This window comes from Felis catus, chromosome F2 (assembly GCF_018350175.1).
Source record: "Felis catus isolate Fca126 chromosome F2, F.catus_Fca126_mat1.0, whole genome shotgun sequence".
NCBI classification, from domain to species: domain Eukaryota; kingdom Metazoa; phylum Chordata; class Mammalia; order Carnivora; family Felidae; genus Felis; species Felis catus.
The window spans coordinates 67,064,676-67,091,920 of NC_058385.1; the positions used below are offsets into that span (position 1 = coordinate 67,064,676).

Here is a 27,245-nt window from a genome sequence, read left to right on the forward strand (position 1 = left end):
AAGGAAGTGTGCAGCCTGCTGGCTCTTTTCTCGGACACGGGGGCACCTCTTCCGTAGGGCCGGCCATCTCGCTGCAGTCAGGTTCCAGGTCTGTCAGCGAGACTTCACTTGGGGACAGTTTGCATAGTCTTTTAGGATGGCGTCTCTGAGAATGCAGAGGGGCTGTTTGCAGTCAGGATCCACACATGAGGCATGGCAGTGTCATAATCTTACCTCCTTCTTCTCTCGAAGGAGAAGGAGAGCAATCCCACGGAGAAAAGAGGCAATGCAGGTAAGGTGCTGTCCTGCAGGTATGTGAGCGTGGAATCTCCCACTGGGGAGAGAAAATTTCTAAAAGGAAGCAGTGAGAAGCATGGTAGGTCTCTGCTCCCTCGTTTCCCAAGTGAGTAACAATCTCTGTATAAAGAACAATACTGTATAAAGGTCACGTAGCTAATTTGAGCTGGACTGGGACCAGGTCCCAGGGCTCCTGAACTCAGTTCAGTGCTGGAACCGCCCCTCTGGCTCCTGTCTTGATGTAGAAACAGCAGGGCAAAAGCAGGAGGAAGCTGGCGTGACGGGCCAGCACCGGTGTGGTGAGCTTTCATAGAGGCGACCTGGATTTTAGGTTCCCAACCCAGTTTACGAGGATCGGGTAGATCTGGCTTGGTAGAAATTCAGATGAAAGAGGCCGGGATTTGAAATGACCTACAAGGGTAGGCCTTGGCCTAAAATCAATAGTGACAGCAAGTGGCCGGTGCTGTTTCAGGTGAGCTTGAGAGAAATTGGAAAACCAGAACCAGGCTCACTCGGTTCCTTGGGCCACTCCTAATTGGCAGATTTAATCCCAAGACCAGCCTCATGACATTAGCAATAGTATCTTCACTTTGCAGATGATGAACCAGAGGTTCAAAGAGGTTGAGGAGCCCGCTCAAGTTTACATGGCTGGCAAATAGCAGAGCCAGGGGTCTGCTTCAGGCGGTCTTTTCCTTAGAGACTGCTCCTGGAAGATTCCTGAGTAATCTCTCTAACTACATTTGTGACTTGCTGCAAGACCCTTAGCATATCGAGCCTCAGGTTGCTGAACTAGTTGAATCTCAAGTCCCTAAGCAGATCTAAGAGCAAATACAACTAAAAGCTTTGGAGTCTGTCCAACTTGGGTCTGTTCTTAGCTAGTTGGACGACTGGGCAGCTTACTTACTTCCCTCTCTGTGCCTAGTTTAATGAATTCCTACATATACCAGGACAGGCCAGCACATTGCCTGGCCCCGGGGGGGATCTGATGTCATTGCATTGCCATGTGAGTGACATCTCCTCCCAATCCTGCAGCGAAATGTTGCTATTTCTTTTTGGAAACAAAAGTCATGACATACATGCCAGAACAAAGGGAAAGAGGAGGTTTGACTTTGTTCCTTCTCAACAGCCCTGAGAAGCCTAACAATTTCCATTAAATACCCACAGGGGTGAAACCAGACGAGGTGGTGGTAAATATAGAAGATGGGCCAAAGAAGAAGAAAGACAAAATGCTCAAGAAGAAACTCAAAGAAGAAATCCCCAACCTGGCGGTCTTGCAAGTGTGTGGACACAGCCCTCTTGGCCATGGATGGGGTGGGAGGCTCTGGAGGCGGGTTCTGTTATTGCATCAGTCAACCCTAGTAATGCCTTTGTCTGAACTAACTTCCTTTGTCTTCATTACAATCACGGATGCAGAGAAATGAACCTTAACAAGCATGCAAGCCCAAACAATGGAGCTTGCTGATTTTCTGTTTTCTGTGTCCTCATATTAAGAAGGGGCATAACTTATATTGGTTAACTTGGATCCAGCAAGGTAATTTGCAGTGGATGAGTTCCCCTCGGCTCAGCTCTCAGAGATGGACATTATCATGCTCAAAATATGATCAAAATAGCAGGACTTTTAACTCTCCCTACAGTCAGCTCTGTCAGACCAATCTTAACATTAGTCAGAGGCTATTAGCTAGAGGCATATTTATGGATATGAAAATTGGGAGTATTGAGGCTCCTGGTTGGCTCAGTCAGTTAAGCATCCAGCTCTTGATTTTGGCTCAGGTCATGATCTCATGGTTCTTGGGGTCGAGCTCTGAATTGGACTCTTCACTGACAGCATAGAGCCTGCTTGGGATTCTCTCTCTCTCCCTCTTTCTCTGCTTTCCCCCTGCTCATGTGCATGTACACTCTCTCCCTCTTTATCTCAAAATACATAAGTAAACTTTAAAAAAAAAAGAAAAAAAATTGGGAGTATGAAAATTACATATAACAAATTTGGATAAGTAATTTTGATAGGAAATTTGACTATGTGATTCAATTATATTACCAAACCTAAAACTCAACTTGATTTTGCATTTCTAAAGGGTATATACATAACTTCACACTTGAAAAATCCATGACTGTATGTATGGTAACAAAAACAAATATTCTGTCACCTTATGTGTAAAGAATTAGGTGCTTAATGAACATTTACTGATTTGAATGTCTTCAGAATATTAGTCTATGTCCAACAACCAAATGGCATCAATTCACTATAAAAAAGTTTCTCATATTTATAGCCATATACATTTTTTTAAATTTTGGTGTAGCCACACTTGTTGGAACTTCAAAGTTTATCCAAAAGGTTTTATAAATTTCAGAGTGGTAGCTAGTTCTAGGAGTGCTGACTCAATCATATTCCTTATCTTGCTAACAATAAATTAACAGTGGCTTCTTAGATTTTTCCAGTGGGTGTATATCAAGGCTGGTTTTGGAGAATCTTGGCATTTCTCATTTAATCAGTCCTGGGCCTTCCTTCCTCTGATCTCACTCTTCTCCCTTCTCCCTAAAGATATATGATAGTGACCTTGAGAGTGAATTCAACCATTTTGAAGACTGGGTGAAAACCTTTGAACTCTTCAGAGGCAAATCTACAGAGGATGACCATGGCCTCGATGGGGACCGGGTCATAGGGAAGTTTAAGGCAAGTTCCAAAGTTAACTCTTTTATTTGGGTCTCCTGTCTGTAAAATGTCAGATACGACTCAGTTCTGTTAATGAGACTGCGGTGTGGGAAGTGTGTAAGAAGATCCCTTAGTCTGTACACAAGACCCTTTCTAGAACTCAATAAGGCTTAGCCCTGTCTTTTGAGATATTTGGTTTGTGGCCAGGGAAGTGAGTTGGAACTCAATCTGATGGGATATAAGGAGATAGAGCTGTTACCTAAAAGGATCACTGAATTTTATTTTGCTTCTTCCACTCCTGACCTACCCAATATATGATCTATACAGATCTACCAACTGGATAATTAAACCATCAAACAACACTAGCCCTTCATCCTGGCAGACTCCTGGTGGCAGTACCACAAGGCAGGGGTCGGCACTTACTCTGAACTGCGGTGTGCTGGGCCATGTGACACAGGGCAGCACGTTGGAAATAGTGTAGGTACCGCAGTTCACCACTTCTCAATCTCATAATCCTAGCTAGCTTCATGATCTTGTACTTGACCTCCCTGAGCCTCAGTGGCGGCATCTGAAAATAGGAAATACTGCAGTCAGGCTTGAAGGAGGTGGTGGGAGAAAGTACCAGCTCAGCGTCCCTTTGTATAAGGTACTCAGCATCCTATCTGATGCTCCTGTTTATGTTCCTCACCTGACAATGTGAGGGGGGTGTCACTGCACCAATACCGATTCCCTGATGTCCCATGAAGAAGCTCAGATACAAGCAGGTTACGTCGTGAGCTGCCTGAGGACACCCAGAGGCAAGGGTAATGCCAGCCCAGGTCATGCTGGGTCCCAGGCGATGCTCATTTTCCCAGCACTATGCCCTCGATGGCTTTTGATGGCCACATGATCGTCTTGTTTCACTGAGTCATGCTTTGTGGTTCCAGGGCTCCTTCTGCATCTACAAGAGCCCCACGGATTCCAGCATTGAGGACTGTGGGCAGCTGAGAATCCAGCAAGGGGTTCCTCCCAACCACCCGGTCAAAGTCCTGATCAGGGTGTACATTGTCGCGGTAAGCCACCCTTGTTTACTCTGAGGGACTGTCTTAATCTGCTCCAGCTGCCGTAAGAAAATAGCACAGACTGGGTAACTTAAACAACAGACATTTATTTCCTCATGGATCTGGAGGCTGGAAGTCCATGATCAAGGTGCCATAAGAGTTGGTTTCTGGTAAGGTGTCCCTTCCTGGCTCGTAAATGGCCACCTCCTTACTGTGTCCTCACATGGCTTTTCTTCTGTGCACGTGTATGCACACACACACACACACACACGCACACACAGCCAGGGTGAGTGAGTGAGCAAGAGAGTGAGAGAGAGAGAGACAGACAGACAGACAGGGAAGGGGAGACCTGGTATCTCTTCCTCTTCTTATAAGGGCACTAGTCCTGTTGGATTTGGGCACCGCCCTTATGACCTCATAGATCCTTAATTAGCTCCCGAAAGGCCCTATCTCCAAATACAGTCACATTAAGGGTTAGGGCTTCAACATAACATTTTGAGAACACACACTGCAAACCATAACAGGGGTATGAAGTTTGGTTGGTAACATGCACATTTGCTGGCTTTTCACTTAGGGAAGTTACTTCCCGGGCAGGTAAGACAGCTCTGGGTGGCTTCATTTGCTCTCTGTGGTTGCCTGATAGCTGGAGAGAAAACCAAATTAAGGCTGGAACAGGAAGCTCACAGGCAAGAGAGCAGAACCAGGGCTGACCAGGGCAGCCGTCACTGCGAAGTCCTCCCCCGTGGCGATGCCTCTCCACTGTTGCAGTGAGAAATTTCATTTCAAGTGTACTTCCAAGAAAAATACTGCTTCTGCTCTAGGCTTCTTGCTTTCTGATAATGAGAGTGCTACACTTTTTTTTCTTTTTGTAAGTTTTTGTTTAAATTCCAGTTAGTTAACATACAGTGTAATACTGTTTCAGGTGTACAATTTGGTGATTCAACACTTCCATACATCACGCGGTGCTCATCAGGACAAGTGCCCTCCTTAATCCCCATCCCCTGTTTCCCCCGTCCCCCCACCCGCCTCCCCTCTGGCAACCAGCAGTTTCGTCTCTGCAGTTAAGAGTCTGTTTCTTGGTGGAGAGCACTACACTTTGATTATGAAACTTTTTGACCTGATTGCCTGGAAGCTTGGGGCCAGATCTAATGTTCAATCAAAGCAAATCTCTGCTGAGCCTTTGTGGCTCATGTATTTGTTTTCATCTCCTGCCCTTGGAGTTGATTTTCATAATCTTATTTGATTGCAGTAGTCTTATTTTATACCAAGTCCTTGCTTAAATTGCCTACACCCTTTTTTAGAAACATAAATGAAGCATAAAACAAAGATAAATTATTATTTGCTAATACTCAGGGAAAATGAAAATGTTGCCTTTCCATGATGCGGTCTCCATGTGTCCTCTGCAGCACCCTGTGTCTGGCATGTTCTAATCATCAAGGATGTGGTGATCAAAACAAAACAAAACAAAACAAAACAAAACAAAACAGGGTCTCTGCCCTCAAGGAAGTGACAATCTAGTTGGAAAGATTAGAAGTACTTATAAAGAATCATTGGCAGTTCTGGGTCATCTATATTAAACACCCACCCATAGGATAGTTTAGACTACCTTTTCAACATTTTGTTCAGGAGGTCACTCATGGCATGGGAGAGATCATTAATATGCATTCCTCAGGAAACAGACCCTGTGTTCAAATAACTTTGAGAAATAGTGCACATAATAATTTTTCCCTTTCCCAACCCCTGAGATGCACAAAGCCCATTAGCACATTCAAGGTATGAGAGAATTCCAGAAGGAAAGAAGCCTATTTATGGAATATTTAGCAGCATTTCCTAAACTTCTTGCCCCACACCTTTATTCCCCCCTCTGCAGAAAATCCCACAGAACTATGGTTCTCTGGAACGTATTTTGGGGAATCCAGAAATAGAGGGTAGGAACAGTAGGAAGGAGAGGGAGAAATATCTTGGACCACAGAGATTGGAGAGGATTATTATTTATTTGCTCATTCGGCAAATATCCACAGCACGCATTTCATGTGTCTGGTATCCTATAGACAAAGGCCAGGAGTACGGATGAGGCTCCTGCTCAGGAAGCAGCACGGGGGTGGGAGGGTGTGGGCTGGAACTGGAGGACAGGCGGGGCTTGGACAAATGGAGAGTAAGTCGGTGGTGGCCCTGGTTGCAGAGAAGATAGATTCCCTGCAATTAGGGACAGTCAGTGAGTTTCACTGGCAGTGCTAGTAACAGTGATTGTGTGATTTGCTCTCTCACGCTAAGATTTAATCAACGAACTAAATAATAAGTTAATTTTGTTTAATAAAACATCCAAGGATGTAAAAAATAATACGACTTAAAAGTTACATCGAAAAAGAAATCAAATCTCCTCACCTCTGCAATTCTATGCCCAGAAATAACTTACTTTTCTTATGAATATGTAAACACATCCAGATCTATAGTTGACCCTTGAACAACATAGTGGTGAGGGGTGTCAACCCCTCTCAGTGGAAAATCCATGTATAACTTTTGACCCCCCCCAAACTTACCTCCTAATAGCCCACTGTTGACCGGAAGCCTTCCTGATTACATAGACAGTCAATTAACATGTATTGTGTATATCATTTGTATTATATACTGTATTCTTACAGTAAAGTAGGTTAAGTGTCTCACTCTTGATTTCAGCTCAGGTCGTGGTCTCACGGTTCGTGAGTTCGAGCCCCGCATCAGGCTCTGTGCTGACAGTGTGGAGCCTGCTTGGGATTCTCTCACTCCCTCTCTCTCTGCCCTCCCCCACTCATGTTGTCTCTCTCTCTCTCAAATAAATAAACATTTAAAAAAATCATAAGGAATAGAAAATACATTTACAGTGTTATGCTGTATTTATTGAAAAAAAAAACCTATGTGTAAGTGGACCTGCACAGTTTAAACCCATGTTTTTAAGAATCAACTGTATCTAGTCTATAGCTACATCCAAGTATTTACTTAACAGAGTCTTGCTTCATGCATTACATACTAATCTCTCTCTCTTTTTTTAAGTATCACCTGGATATTTTCCAGATCAGTACATACAGGTGTTCCTCTTTTTTGTAGTAGCCACCTAGTGTTTTCTTGAATTAATGTAGTATCCATTTATTCATCCTTTCAACAAATCCTAAGACCCTGTTCTAGGTCCTGGAGACAATATAATGAATGCGATAGTCCGTGCTCTTGCTCTGATGGAGATTACATACCAGCCAGGGGTGGTGTGGGGATGAAGACAGCATAAAAAATCAACAGAGGAACGGATAAATGAGATGAATGTCGGAGATAACCGCTACATAAAGAATTAAAATTCGATGATGTGACGAGAGCAAATGAGGAAAGGGGTGTTTTGGATTGAGTTTCTCCCCAAGTAATTGACACACAGGTTGTTTACAAATGTGGCTCTTAAACAGTGCCCAAACGAACATCCTGGAAAATAGAGCTCTGTGTGCTTCTACATTCCATCCGTAGGCCAGAGTCCTAAAAATAGGATCGTTTCTCGCTCAGCTCTCATCTCTGCAGAATTTCTCCATTTTGTCACTCCTCTCCAGCCCCCTCGCCGGGTCTTCCCTTACAAAGCATTTCCCTGTGGTGAATTTAGGCCCAGCTTGTCTGGAAGCAGACCTCACTCTGAGAAACAGACCATTACTCACCTGGCCAGTGCTAAATGCAGGCCTGATGGAGTCATGGATTCAGAGCCCATCAGTTGTGGGGTGAGCCTTTAGGTGCCCCCTTCCCCATGATTTTACGGATAGATGCCCAAGATCACGTAAGACATGGGGTCAGAACTCAAAGTCATGCCTCCTGGCTCCTGTCCAGCATGGTGCTCGTTACTCTGTCAAGTGCTACTTTCCACTGGGGAGATGACTCTAGGGAAAGTTCGACTTGAGAAAAGCTGGTAAGTTTTCTTTCAGCGGCAGAATGGAGAGGCTAAAGCGGTGGTTCTTAACCTTGGCTGCACGCTAGAATCATCTAGAGAGCTTCTAAAAGTCCCAAAGCTCAAGGCCGATTAAATTAGAATCTGCGGATGGAACGCGGGCATCCATATTTTTTAAAACTCCCAGGTGATCTGAGTGTGCAGGCAATGTTGAGAACCACTGGGCCACAGGGGTTCTCTTTCTCCTCTCCAGGCATTTAATCTCAGCCCAGCTGATCCGGACGGCAAAGCAGATCCCTACATTGTGATCAAGCTTGGCCAAACAGAAATCAAAGACCGGGACAAATACATCCCCAAACAACTGAACCCAGTATTTGGAAGGTCAGTGGCTATCTGGGTTGTGATGTGCCGTCCTGTGTGCATTTGCTCCTGCTGTGTTTCTGTGGGGGGACTGGTGTGTATGTTGTGTGTCTGAGTGAATGTGGCAAGAGGTTAAGAGCTGACCTCTGCCTTTGGTAACAGCCAATCAAACCTAACCTTAGTGGAGAAGGGCCAGATTCTTTCCTTGGTCCCTTTAGGAATTTGGTTATGCCCATAGTTTTCCAAGAATGGTTTTCCTCGATCTCAAATTTAAGAGGCACCTTGAATGGTCATCAGATTCAGCCTCGTTCCTTTGGACAGAGAGATTTCCTTTTTACAAAAGGCAAGTGCAGCCCAGAAAGGTTTAGAAACTTATTCAAGTTCACACAGCTCATGAGTAGGGGAGAAGGGGCCACACCTTTGGTCTTTTGTCTCCTATCAAAGGGATTTTCCATCCTATAATTTTGCAGCTCGTTTGAGGTGACCCCTGAAGTAAACCAACTGAACTGTGTCCTCTGCTTGTGTTTTGCTTTCCTGCGAAGTGTTACAACAGGCGTTGCATTTGTGCACGTTCAGGTGGATGAGGTGTTCTCCGGTTCACACAACCCTACTGCCCCTGTTTGTCTTCTAACAGGAGGCGGCACATGTTTGTGTTCTCTCCTTGGGTTTGTGGACCTGCTACCTATGGAGTCAGGTAGATGTGGGTTACGTTCTGCCACGTTTAGGCTGTGTAACTTTATGCAGGAGACTTAACCTCTCTGATCCCAGTTTTTCGATCAAACACTAATAATGACACTTGACTCCCAGTGACCTTTAAATGATTAAACATACAGCACGTTGTCCCCACTAGCACATAGTTGATACTCAGAACACATTTGCTTCCTTCCTCTCCCCCGTGATAATCATTTTAGCAATGGATTCGTCCTAACTTTATTCAATTTCTCTTTTTCTTGCATAACAAGGAGCGTGAGATGAACTCTCCATCAGCCTCATTTAGGTTCATTTACACTTTGGTGATCACAGTGGGCCCTCTGACATTTGATCAGAACCAACCTCTTAACACTTTATTGCTCTGGAGGAAATGAAGCAATAAATGATCTTGCCTGTTCCCATTAATGAGAATGAGTAAACCAGTGGTGCCAGGGAAACTTGCCCTTGCTTCCCTGATGCAGAGATGACCTTTATTATTGCCTTCCTTTTCTGTAACTAGCACTTCCTTTCCCAGGTCCTTTGTAGTCACTTTTTATTAGCTACCTCAGTGCCATGAATTAGACTGGTTTCATGACCCCCGTTTATGGCTGTGGTAAACAAAAGAAGAGGATGATGGAATATTCCCTCCAGCCTCTGGCACGGTGGTACCTCTTCTGGAAGCCCTCCACGCATAGATGTTTTGTTGGATGTGTTTCTCATTGTTACTCAGGGACAGAATTTGCTGGCTCACTCCTGTGTGTTCCAGCAGGCAAAGTAGAGGGCCCCTGTGCCTGACCTGGGGTCTGGGGAATCCCTCTTTGCGACCTCACTGAATGAGGATGTCACAGGCTCCAGCCCGTGATGCCCCCGGCACCTTGCCTGCTTTCCTTTCCTTCACAGTCTCTGACATACCTTGATATGCTTCTGTGTTTTTTGGCTGTCGCTCATCTCCCCACAGGAGGGTAAGCTCCATGTGAGCAGGGACTTGGTCTAGTCTGTTCAATGCTGCATCCCTAGGACCTACAACAGAGCAGATAAATGCTCAGCAAGTATTTGTAGAAAGAATGCATGAATGGATGAACAGATGGATGGACGAACCTTCAGTTTCCAGCCGGATTTAATGGGCCCTGCCACTCTGCATCATCCTGAGGTGGTGCATGTCCACAGACTTTGGCATTTCCTCATTTTCTTAACTCACAGTGCCTGGCACACAGTGAGTGCGTAATGAACGTCAAATGAACAAATGAATACATAAAAGAATGGATGAATGGGACATCTTTCCTCTGAAGCTTAGAGGTACTGAAGTGTTTCAATAAGGCCCCATTTTTATCCATTTCATGATGCTTTCCCTCTCTCTTTTTTTTTAAGTCATTTCTATACCCAACGTGGGTCTCAAACTCACAACCCTGAGATCAAGAGTCGCATGCTCCTCTGACTGAGCCAGCCAGGTGTCCCAAGGCCTCCTCATTTCTCAACCACCGTTATATTTAGAGGTAGTATCTCATTGACACACAAGTTGATATAAGCCTAGCTTTTCCCCCAGTGACTGGAAGTCCAACCATGGTGAGCTATTTGGGGTAGCTCTTTTAATGACACTCCAGTGAAAGTCAGGAGAGGTTAATCTATGAACACTCCACTTGGGAAGACGGACCAAAGCAACTGGGTCTTCTGTCATGGTTGCCAGGGTAGTTAAGCACTTAACAAGTCTTCCTTGCTGGTAGCAGCTGTGTGACAGCCAGCTCCAGAGATAGTGGCTGGAGACTTCCTTGTGAGACACGTCCAGAATATCAAGTATAGTTGGGAGTCGGCATCTTGGAGCCCCAGGCAATGCTGTGCCTTCCAGTGGAAGACACGTGGGTTTCTTCCCCGCACAGCCCTATCTCTAGACCTGCCGAGTCTGTGCCAGTCAGTGGAGCTGTGGTGTTTTTGCTTCTTTCTCTCGGGAGAGGGTTAATTGGCTCAGGGCTGTGCTGGGATTGCAGTGGCTGCCACAGTGGAGGGTGAGAGCCAGGGCTAAGTGGGTCTGACCGCAAGGCAGCAGCCCAGACAGGCCTGCGGACGTGGAAGGAAGTAACGGGGTCTTCCGTTCTCCCTTCCTCCCCTTCTCCTCTTGGCCCCTCGCTCACAGACCAGCCCACCCCACCTGTCCCAGGGCAGCCAGAGTTAGAAACAGCTGGAGAACACTGGTGTGTCCTTGACTGTGCTTTCGAGAAGACACTTCGCCAAATCCACTCAAAACGTATTTCTTAATTATCTCCTCTAATGCTCAGCAGCATGGATAACACATTGTCCCAGGAAACCCCACAGCACTGTTTTTCCTTTCAGCACCTTGCATTGGTGTGGCATCAGGGAATGAGCTCAGAGCTAGGGGGTCAGGGAGCTGGCACTGATCCTAGTTTGACCTGATTAATGGTCAGGGGCAGGCAAGTCACTTATGTTCTCTGGGTTTCGATTTCCTTATCTGTAAAGTGAAGAGGTTGGATATGCTGATCCCTGAGATCCCTTCCAGTTCAGAGGAACATTCAATTGTGTGCTCTCTGCAGGAAAAGCAAGGGCTTCAGCAGTGCAGCTGAAGGAGGCAGGTCTCTGTTGTCGAGGGGCTCAGAATTTTCCAGAGATGGCTTTGTAGTCCTGCAATTCTGTTTTTGGGATTTTCCATCTTCTGAGGGGTTTTCATTTAAAACAAACTCAGCTGACGTTCCCTGACAAAGGAACAATGAAGGGGAAAGGGAATGGCAATGATTGGGGACCAGTTGAATACCTGGACGCTAAATGTGTGGTTTGTGTGAACAATATCACATGTAACGACCATGCTATATTGCAAAGAAGACATATTGATCCCCACTTACACATAAGGAGGCTGAGAGGGATGAAATAACTTTCCCAAAGTTTTAAACCTGAGAAGTTGCAGATTCAAATCCAGAATTAGAAGTTAGGGGACACCTGGGTGGCTCAGTCGTTTGAACTTCTAACTCTTGATCTCCATTCGGGTCTTGATCTGAGGTTTGTGAGTTCAAGCCCCACAATGGGCTCCCCGCTGGGCATGGAGCCTACTTTAGAAAAAAAAAAAACATTGGAAGCCAGTTCTGTTCAAGAGCAAACCCTCCAGATTTTTCACACCCATCTTGCCGTCACCCTGGATGATTGCAGGGTACAGCCCATGGAAGGGGAGACTATGGGCTACTGGAAACTGACCACAGAATTGGAAATTGATCGAATCTCAATGAAACGCTAAACCAAATAAATACCTGCTAAGTATTCGTTGAGTTGCTGAGTGTTGAGTGAGTTCGTGAGAACCACAGGCTAGCTAAAAGCAGAGCTGGCAGACGCTCCCTGTGTTGCCAGATGCTGTTGACTCCTAATGCCTTTACTTGGACCACAGGTCATTTGAGATCCAGGCCACGTTCCCGAAGGAGTCCCTGCTCTCCATCCTCATCTACGACCATGACATGATCGGGACAGACGACCTCATTGGCGAGACCCGGATCGACCTGGAGAACCGCTTCTACAGCAGACACCGAGCCATCTGTGGCTTGCAGAGCCAGTACGAGATGTAGGTTCTTCCTGCGGGGAGCTGGGAGGTGGGGGCGTGGGGAGGGGGGGCACTGCTGGTGTTCAGCAGCCGTGCCTCACACCGGCCTGCTCTGGGAAGGCCAGCTGGAATGTGCCAGAGGGGTTCCATGTCAGCAGGGCTGGTTGGGGAAATCGTTCACTGAACTCCAGGGTTGGGGCTGGGGAGGTAGTGCTGATTCAGAACCCAGGGCAGGGTCTTCAAGAGTCAAGAGCTGAATTATACACGTTCACTCAATTGGCCGGGCCCAGTGGGCAGACTTTCCTGGCGAAGACTGACGTTAGGAGAATTATTAGCAGAATACCAATACCCAAATCCCAGTCAATTATAATGAACTCTCCTGAGTGCTTGGGACATGGCAGACACTACAGTTCTCTCAAGCCCGTGAGGTGCTATCCCTGCCTTACAAAGAGGGAGGAGTGGACCCAGCTGTCACTCTTTACAATGATTTTGAATTCTGCTTCATTTCGAAGTATAGACTATCAGCTCTATATTTCCTTAAGTGTGTTTTATCTGATATCTCCAGAAAAAATAAAAATCTTACGAATGTCAGCCAGGAAAATATAGAAACATTCATTAGATGTCCGTGGTGTAATTTTAGAAATATTTGTCTTGAATGTAAGATAACATGTACTCATTGCAGAAAATCGAGGAAATACAGAAAAGTACAAAGTTATGCTCAAACTATTCCACCCAGACATAACTTACGTAAAAAAAAAGTCTGCAGTATTTCCTTTCAGGATTTTTCCTATGCCATTTTCCCCCAAAGTTGGCCTCATACCATCTATCCATGTCATTTTGTAAGCTGCTTGTTGTCACCTACTCTTGTGAGCATTAGTGACACTAATTTAGTGTCATTAAGTATTTTTTGAAATCATTATTTCTTTTTTTTTTTTATTTTTAAAAAAAAAATTTTTTTTTTTCAACATTTATTTATTTTGGGGACAGAGAGAGATAGAGCATGAACGGGCGAGGGGCAGAGAGAGAGGGAGACACAGAATCGGAAACAGGCTCCAGGCTCTGAGCCATCAGCCCAGAGCCTGACGTGGGGCTCGAACTCACAGACCGCGAGATCGTGACCTGGCTGAAGTCGGACGCTTAACCGACTGCGCCACCCAGGCGCCCCTGAAATCATTATTTCGATAGCCTAGAAATCCAGGTCAGTTTTGGGGACTTTGGTGAATGTATAACACCCCCCTCCGCCCCCGCCCCCGCCCCGGGGTGTTTACACATCCAAAGTACCTGAGAAGGTGCCGTTCAGAGAATGGTTGGCTCTTCTCGCTCTGAAGTCAGGGGAGGAAGCCACAGGCCAGTGTGGTGTCTCTTCTGTTCAGAAGAATTTCCTGATGGCAGAACTAACAGAGAGCAGGGTAGTTTAGTCAAGGGAGTTACAACCTTCGTTCGGTACATTTTTAAAAATAGGGGCGCCTGGGTGGCTCAGTCAGTTGAGCATCTGACTCTTGATTTCGGCTCAGGTCATGAGCTCCCGATTTGTGGGTTGGAGCTCCACATGGGGCTCCGTGCTGGCAGCATGGAGCCTGCTTAGCATTCTTTCTGTCCCTCTTTCTGCCCCTTCCCCACTCATGCCTGTGCTCTCTTTCTCAGAAGAAATAAACTTAACACAAATAGATGAGAGCCCCCCCCCCAAGAGCACCCCCAAACAAAACCAAACAAGAGCACCTGTTTCTGGGGAGGCCTGTGTATGTATGGCTCTGGGCATGGCTTGGATGAAGTTTTCAGGATCCTCATGCCTCTGGCACAATGTAGGAAAACCGCTTTATAGTTAAGTTTTGATTGATTTAAATACTTAAGTTTCATTCTGATGGATCCTGTGTCCCAATGAGCAGAGAAGTCAAGCTCGTCTTGGTCGTGGCTCATAGGGAGCATTTCATTGCGAGTTAATATTTTTTAACCAAACAGCTGGTGTTTAAGGGAAGAAGGGGTTGTGAAGATTGAGAAACTAACCACCAGGAAAATCCCTGATTAGAGAAACAGCACATCTAGACTCGCTACCTGTGACATGAGCCTCCACTAGGATTTTGGTGGGGGAAGAGGGGGAGAAAGGAGCAAAGAAATTGAAGGGATGAGCTAGGCTTTCCTCTTAGAAGAAGTAGTCAAATGGCACTTCCGCAAGGGACAGGACAAAAGCAGAACTGCATGCCAAGAAACCCATAGGGACAGAGAGCAGATGGCTGGCTGCCAATGGCTGAGGAGAGGCAGGGATTAAGGAACAACCACTTAGTGGGTACAGGTGTTCTTTTGGGGTGATGAAAAGTTTTTGAAACTGGACAGTGGTTGCACAACATTATGAATGTACTGATGCCACTGAGTTGCTCAATTTTATGTTATGTGAATTTCCCCTCAATTTTTTTAAGGTACCTTGCTAAAACAAAAACAAAAACAAAACCAAAACCAAAAACTACCTTAGTGGACTTTTATGTCAAGCTACTCAGAAGTCCTGCCTTTCACAGGAGCATGCAGATGCTGAGGTATTGACCACCAAAGAGAGAAAACAAAACAAAACACATTAGCCCCAAGTGTATGGAGTGGCAAGAAATCGGAAGGAAACCACGGATCCTACTTCGATGGTCCTTTTACTGGATACCTTGAGGGTATCCTCCCAGGGGAAGGCAGGCCTCACCCTATCCATCCTTCCTCCTCTTTTCAGAGAAGGATACAATGCCTGGAGAGACACCTCCAAACCCACCGAGATCCTCACGAAGCTCTGCAAAGACAATAAACTGGATGGACCCTACTTTCGCCCTGGGAAAATACAGATAGGAAACCAGGTCTTTTCTGGAAAAACAGTCTTCACGGAGGAGGACACTGGTAACTCCCACAGTGTAGCCTGCTGATGTTGCTTTTCTTTTAAAAAGTCTGCTCCGGTGGTATTTCTGGCTGGGGACTGCAGTCATCTATTGTAAAGTAATTCATGCTCGTGGTAGAAAATCACTCCTAACCCTCAAATTCAGAAATAAGCATGCTGCATGCTGGTGTTATGACAATTCTCCTTTGTTCCTCGAACTGTTATTTATAATATTCCCTTTTAAGGCTGTGTCCTTTATTTACATTGTGTCCATTTTTTTTTTTTTTTGGACAATGCTACCATGAACTTCCTCATACGTATTTTTGCACACTTCTGATATTTTTATAGCACGTATCACCTAAATAGGAGTGTTGTGTTGGAAGGTTAGGCAGTAACCTCAAAATAAATATTATATAAGGTAAATCATTGGACACGATCCAAATTACCCTCACACATATTATACCAGCAACTCTCTTATTTCACTACCAAGAAGCAGATTTTCTGTATAACGTAGTGGGACATACCAGGAAGATCCCAGGGAGGCTTTCTTAAACTTTGGACGAGAAAAGAAAAGCCACGTTTACTTTAACGACGCAGAACAATTCTTGTAATGCCATTCCAGTCCATTTGATGCAAATCCACAGGTGCCAGGCTACATACCTGCAAAACCTAGGTTCAGAGCGTCCGATGCAGAGAACCCGATTAAGGACGTATTTCCGGATCTTTTCACACTGTTATGTTGATCCCCACCACTTTGATGCCAACATTTCTTTTCACCTTGTTATTTTGACTTCAGAAACCTCTTGAAGGTTTTTGCAGGCAGAGTACTTGACATTTGAATAGTGTGTTAATAACAGATTAATGAATTTTTGTTGAGAAAAATATTTTTTCACAATATACTCTATTAAAGCCAATTTCGTTCCTCGGTCCATATTCTACATTTCACGATGAAACCATGTTTTTGCCCGCCAGAAATCTGAAAGGATATTCATCAAATCTGTACTCGGCTGATTAAACTTTATGACAAAAGATTTAGTTCATTGATTATGTGTTCATTCCCATCAGCTTTTACTGATTGTAATTATTGCTGTTATGAGATCTGCCTGTGTGTGTGGCCTTTTTCTAAAACCAAGCTCAACTTCCAGATGTCAAGTTAGGCCATTCTGAACTTCATCAAAACAATTTGATTTTTTTCCAACAATTTTTGTGTTATTTTTGTAAGTACTTTTTCTACCAGTAGTTTTTATTACGTATTGCCTTCTTTGATAAGATGACAGATCAGAGAACCTTTCCTATGAGCAGGTGTGTTGCTAGAAAAGAGCAACAATGAGGAAAGACAAGACCTCCATGAACACATATTGTGTGATTTCACCACCTTGTTCAGGGTCACCCTGATTCACCAGGCCCTCTCACACTATGGCATTAGCAAACAATCTTAAATCTCCAGGAAATATACCCTTTCCAGTGTCTTGAAGCCAAGCTTGTAGGTCATAGACTCTAGAGAAATCTGATTCAAGGGGCAAATGGAGCCCCGGACTCGGAGACCTTGACTGCTCTCTGGTCTTCTTCTCAACCCATCTCACTTCCCATTCTCTAAACCTCCTGTCTCTTTCCCTTCCCTTCCCTTCACTCCACCCCTACCTCTTTCCATTCTCTTTTTGTCCTTGTTCTCTTTTGCTCTTTTGCTCTCTCCCTGTGCCTCAATATATTTATTTAACCTTTAAGGAAGAGTTTAAAAGTGCACCCGACAGCCCATCACTGTTCCATTACAAGCACTTATAGCTGACAACTGTCTTTATTTCTTTTTCTTCCATGCAGATGAGACGGTGGAGTCTTACGAGCACCTGGCCCTCAGGGTTTTACGTTCTTGGGAGGATATACCAGAGGTTGGGTGTAGGCTGGTTCCTGAGCACATAGAAACTCGGCCGCTGTACCACAAGGATAAGCCAGGAATGGAGCAGGTAGTGGCCAAGGCAGTTCTGGCCCCAACTGGAGTGTTCACCCCCAAGGAATAGGGCTTCATCCCTAAAAGTTAATCTTATGTGCCCTATCATAATGGTTCTCAACCAGGGACAATTTTGCCTCCCTGCCTGAAACATTTAGCAATGTCTGGAAATATTTTTGGTTGTCTCATGTGGGTGGGGGTACTATTGGCATCTAGTGGGTAGAGGTCAGAGATGCAACTAGACATCCCATGGTGCACGGACGGCCTTCTGCAACAAAGAATTATTCAGCCCCAAATGTCAATAATGTTGAGGGTGAGAAGTTCTGCCCTAAAGCCAGAGTTGGATTTAGTGCTTTTTGCTTTTTTAATGGATTTGAGTTATCAAACTCTGGAAAGAATGCTGATATTTGAGAAGCCAAAAGACCTTGTCCAGAATCTATCAGTAACTTCACAGTTCACTGGTTTTCCCAGAGAAGCAATAGCTGGTGACTTATTTTGAAGAACTGGCAAGAGGAAGTGTGTGGAAAAAATAACCAGAGATATGGGTTATGAGTGAGAAGGGAAGAGAAGATCAACTTTATTAAGAGCCTTCTTAATATGTACTTATTAATCATAGGTACATAATTAATATGTACTTATGTACTAAGCCCTTTACATAAAATCTCACCTAATTAGGATGACCATAGAATTGTTTATCCAAATGATGACCATTTTCAGAGTGAAAGAGGCCACCAGGGACACCACCAGGATTTTCCTAGACAAGTAGGGGCATGTGGACCACCTTACTCTTACTCCTTAATGCACCCTCATGATGTACTTATTATGATACTTACTTTTAAGATGAAGACATTGAGGTTCAGAGAGTTTAAGTAACTTGCTCAAAGTTAATTGGCAGCTAAGTAGTAGAACTGGGGTTTTACCCAGGCAGTTTGAGTTATAGTCCTGTCCCAGCCCTGGACTCACTCACTGTGTCACTTGGTCAAAACATACAAGCTTGACTCTAATGGAGCAGGAACACCCACACTGCTATTTCAGTGGTGTTGGGGTGTAGCACTAGTGACAGCACGTGTGGGAGAGTGCCTTGAAAAGATAAGCTCTTATCACATGTAGAAGCCTATGATTGTTTCCTGAAATTTACTACCAGATATTTAAAATCTTTTGGTTACTGGTATCTTTCATTTTACTATGTGGCTGTTTGGTTACAAGTGAATGTTGATATCTCTTTAGGATTGTAATCCTTCGTTAATTGGTCCTTCTCTTCCCAAATGCTCTTTGCTGACATTGTCCCTTCCCCAGGAAAGCTCTTGTCTTTTCTAGCCAAAGCTTCTCCTTCACCTAAATCCTACAAATCCTCCCTGCTCTGTTGGAAGCCTGCCTGCCTTCCTTCCTTCCTTCCTTTCTTCCATCCTAACTTCCCTTCCTTCCTTCCCTTCTTTCCCTTTCTTTTTTCTTATAAAATCTCCCCTGACAATCCCAGTCCTTATTGGTCACTCACCTTCTTGCCTGAGCTGATGGAGTACTTAGAATGTATACAACAGAGCTGAGCATTGAATCCACTGCACCTTCTCCCCACATGGGCTCTCGGATCCCTTGCAACAGGGTAAATTCTGATGCATGGAGTCCAAAGCAAGGGATAGGAGGCCTTATTCTGCCACTAGTTAGCCACAGGATTCATATCATTTGACTTCCCTGAGTCTTAGTTGTTTTGTTTTAATGTGTAACACGGGCAGGTGGCAGGGTAAACAGTAATGGAGATAATGATGTTAAGGCACATTGGAAACAATGAAGCATGATCCTTCTGACAGATAGTATTATCTTTTTAGTCCTTAGGAATTTATAGAAAAAGCAGAGTCTCTGGAGTCAACAGACAAAGGTTGAATCCAGACTCTGCTACATATTGTCTGTGTAAGTGTGGGCAAGATGTTTTCTCATCTGTCAAGTAGGAATAATAACATCTACCCACTGAGGATATTGGGAGAATTGATGTAATGTTTATCAAATACACAGCACTGTGTCTACCACATTGTAGGTGCTCAATAAGGGTTAGCTTATCCTTTACCTTCTTCTTAACATATGCTCTAATTCTTAACAGAAATGTAAGTTCTGTCTTTGTCAACAAATATTCTAAGCATGTATAATATGAATAATATCCATATGACATGAAAAGATATGATATGATATATAGCTAATATCCATTTCTAGTAAAGGGATATGTTAAAACCATGACGTCAGTTGCCCGTGCAATACCCCCACCAGAGTTAAAGGAGATCTTTTCTTAAAAAGGGCCGCCTGCAGATGTGGGTGGACATGTTTCCCAAAGATATGCCTCAACCTGGACCTCCAGTTGACATTTCGCCAAGGCAACCGAAAGGGTAAGTCATCTGCAGCCCTACATTCAGGGGAAGAGACCATGGTAGCAGACTAAAAGACCATGACATTTGATCAATTACATTGATTCTTGCATTGTGACATCGGTTACATTGATCAGTTGGTGCCTGATAATCACATCTCATTCCCATCTGGCCATTTACAGCAGGGGCAAGTGATAGTAATGGTAACAGTGGTGATGATTGAAATGGTGGCCCCCGTTTTATGTAGGGGCTATGGAGCTTCAATATTCTGCAACATTCTGAAAAACATCAGCTAATGGAAGGAATTTCTGCTCAGAGAACTTCATGTCCTTGGTGATTCAAGCTGGGACACTTGGTTTTGATGGAACCAAGACCTTAAGTGTTGATATTTTTGAACTTGGTAATGTTGAGGAAGCCTGTAGACTCACAGGAATTCCAGAATCCCATAGACACCAGCTGGTTCAGCTTTCAAGGTCTTCAGCCTAATGCTGCCTTCCCTTACCCCAGGTATGAATTGAGGGTAATCATCTGGAACACTGAAGATGTCATTTTAGAGGATGAGAATATCTTCACAGGACAAAAGTCAAGTGATATTTATGTTAAAGGGTAAGGTCATCAACAAACTCCATGCCCCCTTTTCTTCTCCTCCTTCCTCCTTTAACCCCTAACTGAACCTATGCCTCCTGGAAGATACTCCTCCCACCTCCCATAGAAGGAGTTCATCTTACTCACCTTCTTAGATAAGGTCACTTACTTTGTCAAATATTCTTTGGTCACTTTGCTAAGAATTATTATCTTATAAAAATATTTTTGTGAGGAAATATTATATAAACATCTCTTTTCAGTGAAATGTTGGATACCTAAGCCTTTTGAGTGACATTCAAAATACCTTTACACCTGAAACAAGTAGAGAGATGTGGCACAAATGATGAGCGATTCATCATTTGTGTTAAGTGTTAAGGACATTGTAAGACTAACACAGAAGCTAAAAGTCACACCTTACTCTTCGCTAGTTCTACCAAAAGGAAAGATGCCAACCTAGAACTCAGGAAACCACATTTTCCCCCTCTCCCTCCCTCCCTCCCTCCCTCTCTCTCTCTCACTCTCTCTCATATTGGCTATGACACAAACACCTTGGTAGGCTTCCTTTGAGCCCTTAATCATGGAGGGAAATGAAATGGTAAAGTGATTCAAACATGTCCCCTTAGATAAAACCCATCTCAGAAGTAGTGAACTCATCTCACCTCGTTTTGGTATCTCTTTGCCTTCTCCAAACAAGAAACGTTTTTCTTTGTTGACTCCATTTCTAGTATGCCATTGAATCTTGTCCATTTTGCTTTCCAAATAGTCACCAGCACTGTCCATTCTCCCCGTCTTCACCACACCACAACCATTTCCCTCCATCATTTCTTGCTGGGGCCACCGAAGTACCAATACCATGTGGCTTGGTCTCTCCATATTCACTCTTGACTCTGATAATGTGTTCTCTATGTTGAACCATGGGTTATCTTTTCAAAGCATAATCTGATCAAGTCAACCCTGTACTTTAGGCTCTTCAATGACATTCTATTTTCTCTGGATAAAGATTTAGATCCCTAATATGTCCTGAAGTATCCTGTACGACTAGCCCCTCCTATCTCTACAGCCCCATCTTGTTTTCTGCTCTTTAGTGATGCTGAGCTTCTTTCCCTTGTTATATGCACATCTCTCAGTGGTGGCTTCTGCCACCCCCTCCATCCCTCCGTCCCCTTCCCTCTATGGCTACAGCTCTATGAAGGCAAAGGCCATCTCTGTGTGCTCCCATCACTCCTCTAACAGCTAGCACACTCCTTGGCTCATAATGGATACCACATATAGATTGGCTGAGGGAGGACAATCTTTACCTAAATAATTGCATCCATACTCTGAGGGGTACCACTCCTCTGGGATGTGGAAGTTCTTTATCTTTCCCTGACTTGTGGGGAAGGGATGTCTGCTTTCAGAAAGCAAATGGTTTGGAATTATCAATTAGTTTGAATTAAAAGCACCTATTTGCCCAGTAGTTCACCATGGATAAAGCACTAGGGGAAAATGTATTAATCGCAGCTGACTCTAAACTGAGGAGGGAGAGCAGATGACACTAAGAGGACATAACATTATATATAATTTGGAGGACACAAAGCACTTTACAGCTATTACCTCATATAATTCTTCAGAGCAACCCTATGAACTAGGTGCTGTCATTGCTTCTACTTTCCAAATGACATAGAGGCACAGAAGGGTTAGATAACTTACCCATGGCTTTCCGGGTAGTAATGGCAGAGCCAGGATTAGAATTCAGGTGGGTGCAGACAGGCTTCTACCGTCTGTGCCACATTGATCCAGACCTCTGGGTTTTGGAGGCCCAGAACCAGAGAGGAGGGGGCCAATCATAGGCTTGATACCAGGGGTCTAAACCAGACCAATTAGAGAGGCCCCAGGGCAATGGGTGCAGAGGTGGTACCCTCACTAAGAGTGCCCAGATGGAGAGGAAACTCAGATTACACTTTCCCTTCACATTTCCCGAGTTTTCCCTCTTTTTTTTTTTAATTTTTTTTAACGTTTATTTATTTTTGAGACAGAGAGACAGAGCATGAATGGGGGAGGGTCTGAGAGAGAGGGAGACACAGAATCTGAAACAGGCTCCAGGCTCTGAGCTGTCAGCACAGAGCCCGACGCGGGGCTCGAACTCACCAACCGCGAGATCATGACCTGAGCCGAAGTTGGACGCTTAACTGACTGAGCCACCCAGGCGCCCCTTCCCTCTTTTTTTTTAATGTTTATTTATTTGTTTTGAGAGAGAGAGAGAGAGAGGGAGGGGCAGAGAGAGAGAGAGAGAGAGAGAGAGAGAATCTCAAGCAGACTGCACCCTGTCAGCACAGAGCCCAATGTGGGGCTTGAACTCATGAACCATGAGATCATGACCTGAGCTGAAACCAAGAGTCAGCTTAACTGGCTGAGCCACCCAGGTGCCCCTGAGTTTTCCTTCTTTATTGCATGGGGCTTCAGGGCTATCCCAGAGCAATTGAAGACATTTCCCAAATCTAGCTTAGAATGAGAATCTTGTTTCTGTTTCAGACCCTTTGACTCCTATTTGTCTCTTTCAGATTCGATGGAAACTTCCATCTGAATCTAACTATATCATAATTTGAAAACTATGAGCTGTGGCCACATTAAACTAGCTAAATCACTCTTGATTATACTGATGCCTGAATAATGGACTCAGAGTGTGTAATTCTTTTTCTGTGTTCGCCCAGGTGGATAAAGGGTTTGGAAGATGACAAGCAGGAGACAGACGTGCATTACAACTCCTTGACTGGCGAGGGGAACTTCAACTGGCGCTTCCTGCTTCCATTTCAGTACCTCCCAGCTGAGAAGCAAATGGTCATTACGAAGAGGGAGAACATCTTTTCCTTAGAGAAGACGGAGTGTAAGACACCAGCCGTGTTGGTGCTTCAGGTTTGGGATTTTGAAACACTGTCCTCAGATGACTTTCTGGGTAAGCCGGTGACTTCGTAAAGCTTGTATTAGTGTTAAGGGTTTTGTCCCAGTTTGGGGAGAGTTCGGTCTGATTTAGCTACAAGGATAATTTCGGTGCAATTTATGATAGCAAAAAATTTAGAAACACTCCAAATAGCCATTGGTAGGGGATTGGCTGAATAAGTTACAGGACATCCTTATGGTGGGAGATTATTTATTTATTTATCTATTTAGTGCAAGTGGAGGAGGGGGAGCGAGAGAGGGAGACACAGCATCTGAGGCAGGTTCCAGGCTCTGAGCTGTCAGCACAGAGCCCGATGTGGGGCTTGAACTCACAAACCGTGAGATCATGACCTGAGCCGAAGTCGGACGTTTAACTGCCTGAGCCACCCAGGTGTCCCAGAAGATACATTTCAATCAGACTTAAAATCATCTTTGCTCTACCACTAAGAAGCCTGTTAAATCTTGAGCTAGTTACTAGTCCCCTCTGTACCTCAGTTTTCTCCAGTTGTAAAATGGAGATAGTAATATTACATACCTCAGAGTGTGTTTGGAGCTGTACATGTGATAATATAATTTAAAAAGTCGTACATAATAAGCACCCAAAAAGTGATAATCCTGCAGCCATTAAAAATATTCATTTAGTGAGTTAGAAGTTATACAGGATGCACTAAGTGAACAAAGAGTGTAGAAAAAAATTCCCTTTCTGTAAAATATATGTTTATATGTATCAGAGACAGAGGTAATCAGGGACAGGCAAAGGAACAATGACTGTCATAAGATAAGAACTAACGAGAGCAGTGGTCAACTTTGGGGGGATGGCATTTCATGGAAAATTTTTCTATTAATTTTTTGCTTATGTGTATGCTCTAAATGCTTATAATTAACAAATATTATTTCTGTACTAGGGAAAGGTTATTTAAGAGAGAGAGAGAAAATACTCTCATGTCCTTATCTTCCCCTCTGTAATATTCACTCATCGCAAATACTTTGGGGGAGCCCACTAAGTCTTGGAGAGTAGCTACAAAGATGATAAGACTTGGTCCCCCACCTGGAGGGGGTTAGTGGGACTCAGAGGAAAGTGAGCTGGGGGAGGAGGTTCTTATAGGTGGATCCACATTAAGGCAGAGGAGAGCTCAGAGGATAGGCACGTAATCCCCACACACTCGGAGTAGATAAGACGCCCAGCAGCGATGACACCTGAAACTGAGGCTTGAAAGTTATATATTGTAGCTCTGCCCCCGTCATACTACCTGCTACATTTGGTACATGTCTTGGTCATATTTGTATCCCCAAAGCCTAGCACATGCTAGTGACCCCATGTGTACTGGTTGAATGACCAGTGAGTGAATGGATGGATGGATGAATGAATGAACGAACGGGTGGGTGAAATAATTGGTGCTGATGGATTCTAAAGCCCTTCTGTAACTGTTAAGGGCATCTCTTCACAGGCTCCCTGGAAATGAACCTCAATAGCTTCCCCCGAGCCGCCAAGACTGCCAAAGCCTGCGATCTCGCCAAGTTTGAAAATGCAAGCGAGGAGAGCAAGATCTCCATATTCCAGCAAAAGCGTGTGCGGGGCTGGTGGCCTTTTGCTAAAAGCAAAGAACTCACAGTAAGTGGCAGCTGTAGGAGAGGGGGTTGGGAGGCAGACAGGGGACACCATGCTCTTTAAATGAGTCATTTTGTAAACTTCAATTGGAGTGCCTTGAAGTGGCACAGAGTGCTTTAGGGCCAAGGTTCCGCTGAGAAGCAAGAATTTTGAAAATTTTATAAATGCATTAAGCTTCTGTATTTCAGCATACTTGATTTAATAGCCATGTCAGGGTGGTTTTCTAACTTCTTGGCTTGAATGTATGCCCCTGGCATTATTTTTTTTCCCCAACGTTTCCTGAAATTATGCATGAAGTCTTGACTAATGTACAATTTTAATGGAATGACTTCATCCTTTCACCTTTAAATGCAGAGACTCCATTTTAAGAGTGATCCAGACTTTTTTTTTAAATTTTTTTTAATGTTTATTTATTTTTGAGACAGAGAGAGACAGAGCATGAACAGGGGAGGGTCAGAGAGAGAGGGAGACACAGAATCCGAAGCAGGCTCCAGGCTCTGAGCTGTCAGCACAGAGCCCAACGCGGGTCTCGAACTCGCAAACTGTGAGATCATGACCCGAGCTGAAGTCGGACGCTTAACCGACTGAGCCACCCAGGCGCCCCAAGAGTGATCCAGACTTTTAAAATTACCTTGAGAGGGTAGCAGCAGGGAGAGCCATTTCCCCTTTCCCTGCGTTGCCAGCCCAGTCTGGACTGTACATGGGCAGGGACTCAGCTCATTCACAAATATTGTGAAGGAAGTTCTTGCAGCCTTCTTGGTCTTCCGAAAGGGAGAGTGGATGACCCACTTGAGAAAAGGGACTGCATTGGTGGCCCCTTTCTGTGCTGCCGTCTCCTCCTGGAGAGAACACGTTCTCCCCTCCTCTCCTGTACCTAGTGGCAAAAGCACACCTGGGTTGTATCCCTTGTGGCCACACTTGTTTTTCTCTCGCTGCTCTAGGGGCCCAGTGAAGATGAGGCAAGGATTCCCTTTGCACCTGACTCAGTAAATGGCTGGTGCTGGCCTTACTCTGTGGCATCTAGTCTTATTGTGTTTTGGAGGAGGTTTTCTCTTCCTGTCATTCTCAGTTGAACCGCCTCTGATTGGTGAGGTTGGGTCAAGAGAATGAGGCTGTAGGCAGGCTCATTCTTCCCCCTCTGGCCAAGTACACGTTGCATGGCCGCCTCTGTACTCTGTTCCAGGCCTCATGGCTTAGCACATTACGGATGTTCAGTCAATGAATTGATTGATGAATGGGTGAATTCAGAAATAGAGGAAGCATGGCCACTATGTTCAACCAGCTCAGAGTCTAGCGAGAGGGACGGATGCGTTAACAACCCCATCGTGCATGAAGTAGTCAAAGCGTGTATGACCCAGGGAAGGAAAAGAGAGGAGGAAGGGAACCTGATTCTCTTTGAGGATGTCGAGGGTCAAGCAGAGCATCAGTTTTTCAAGAACAAAGGATGACGACAAGGTACTTTCTTGATGAAGAAGAGGGTAGATAACTACTTCAAGTAGAGGAACCATGAGGGGTGCAGCATGGAGGCACCAAGTCTCCCCACATGGAAGGCTACCTGCCCACCAGTCAGAGTTGCCAGAGTGCGGTATGGGTTTGGGAAATGGGATTGCCAAGTCCCCAAATCCAAATTCGTGTGTTTTGACATAATTGCTGCTTCTATAAAATAATTGACAGTAATTATGTATGCATGATTACATAATGGCGTCATTTATTCCATTTTTATAGCCCTTTAGAGTTTGCCAAGTGCGTTCAGATCCCTTCTGTTGTTTCATTTGACCCTAGTTGACTCTCTTTTAGTTTCTGTGTCACTTACTTCTTTCATTTCATGCAACACATATTTATTGAGCATCTATTAAGTGATAGGCCCTGGGAATAAAATATGAGTAATAACAGACATAGTCTCTGCCAGCATGGAGCTTACAGTCCAGCATCAAAGACTGACACACACAAATGCAGTCACTCACAGGCACACCAAGAAAGCAGATACTTAACAAGGACCGGGGAGGAAACAACATGCTGAATTAAAGCGTATCCACTGCAGGTATTTGCACTCCGTATGGTGGTTGGAGGCCTTTCTGTGACTGTGAAACTTTTAGGTTGAGGTCTGAAGAAGGAAAAGTAGTAGTTTTCCGTCAGAAAAACACAGAAGGAAATGTGTTACCAAGTAGACACCACAGGCAGAGGCCCTGAGGTGAGAATAAGTTTGGTGAGAGGGAGAAACTAAAATAAAACAAACCAGCCCTCCTCCCTCCCCTGACCCCGCCATGAGCAGAGGAGTGAGGGTGCAGCAGAGGGGAGACCAGAGCCGGATCATGCAGACCACGACGCCATATTGAAAAGTTTGGGTTTTATTCTCAGAGCAATGGGAAGCCACTGAATGGTCAGGGGGGTGAGAGGATCTGAATGGCACAGGAAACACAAGTCCTCGCTGTTTATATGGACAGTGAGTGGGAGAAGGTCACAATTGGAGAAGGAGAAGAAGTAGGCAGAAATGTAGGAAGACAATGATAAAAATGTACCTGAAACATAAACCCGGAGAAGAGACTCTTTGGAG

At 44.6% G+C, this 27,245-nt stretch overlaps 1 protein-coding gene across 3 annotated transcripts in view; it reads left to right on the forward strand.

Annotated features, from left to right (window-relative positions):
- The window catches only part of FER1L6 (fer-1 like family member 6), a 156,156-nt gene that overhangs the window by 115,023 nt on the left and 13,888 nt on the right, over window positions 1-27,245 (forward strand). For all 3 annotated transcript variants that reach the window (XM_045049833.1, XM_045049834.1, XM_045049835.1), the window contains exons 28-39: window positions 232-271; window positions 1,441-1,553; window positions 2,816-2,947; window positions 3,853-3,978; window positions 8,112-8,239; window positions 12,291-12,461; window positions 15,148-15,308; window positions 17,104-17,246; window positions 19,514-19,602; window positions 20,089-20,187; window positions 22,857-23,098; window positions 24,531-24,694. In XM_045049833.1, coding sequence (XP_044905768.1) covers window positions 232-271; window positions 1,441-1,553; window positions 2,816-2,947; window positions 3,853-3,978; window positions 8,112-8,239; window positions 12,291-12,461; window positions 15,148-15,308; window positions 17,104-17,246; window positions 19,514-19,602; window positions 20,089-20,187; window positions 22,857-23,098; window positions 24,531-24,694 — 1,608 coding nt within the window. The remainder of the gene's footprint in view (window positions 1-231; window positions 272-1,440; window positions 1,554-2,815; window positions 2,948-3,852; window positions 3,979-8,111; window positions 8,240-12,290; window positions 12,462-15,147; window positions 15,309-17,103; window positions 17,247-19,513; window positions 19,603-20,088; window positions 20,188-22,856; window positions 23,099-24,530; window positions 24,695-27,245) is intronic.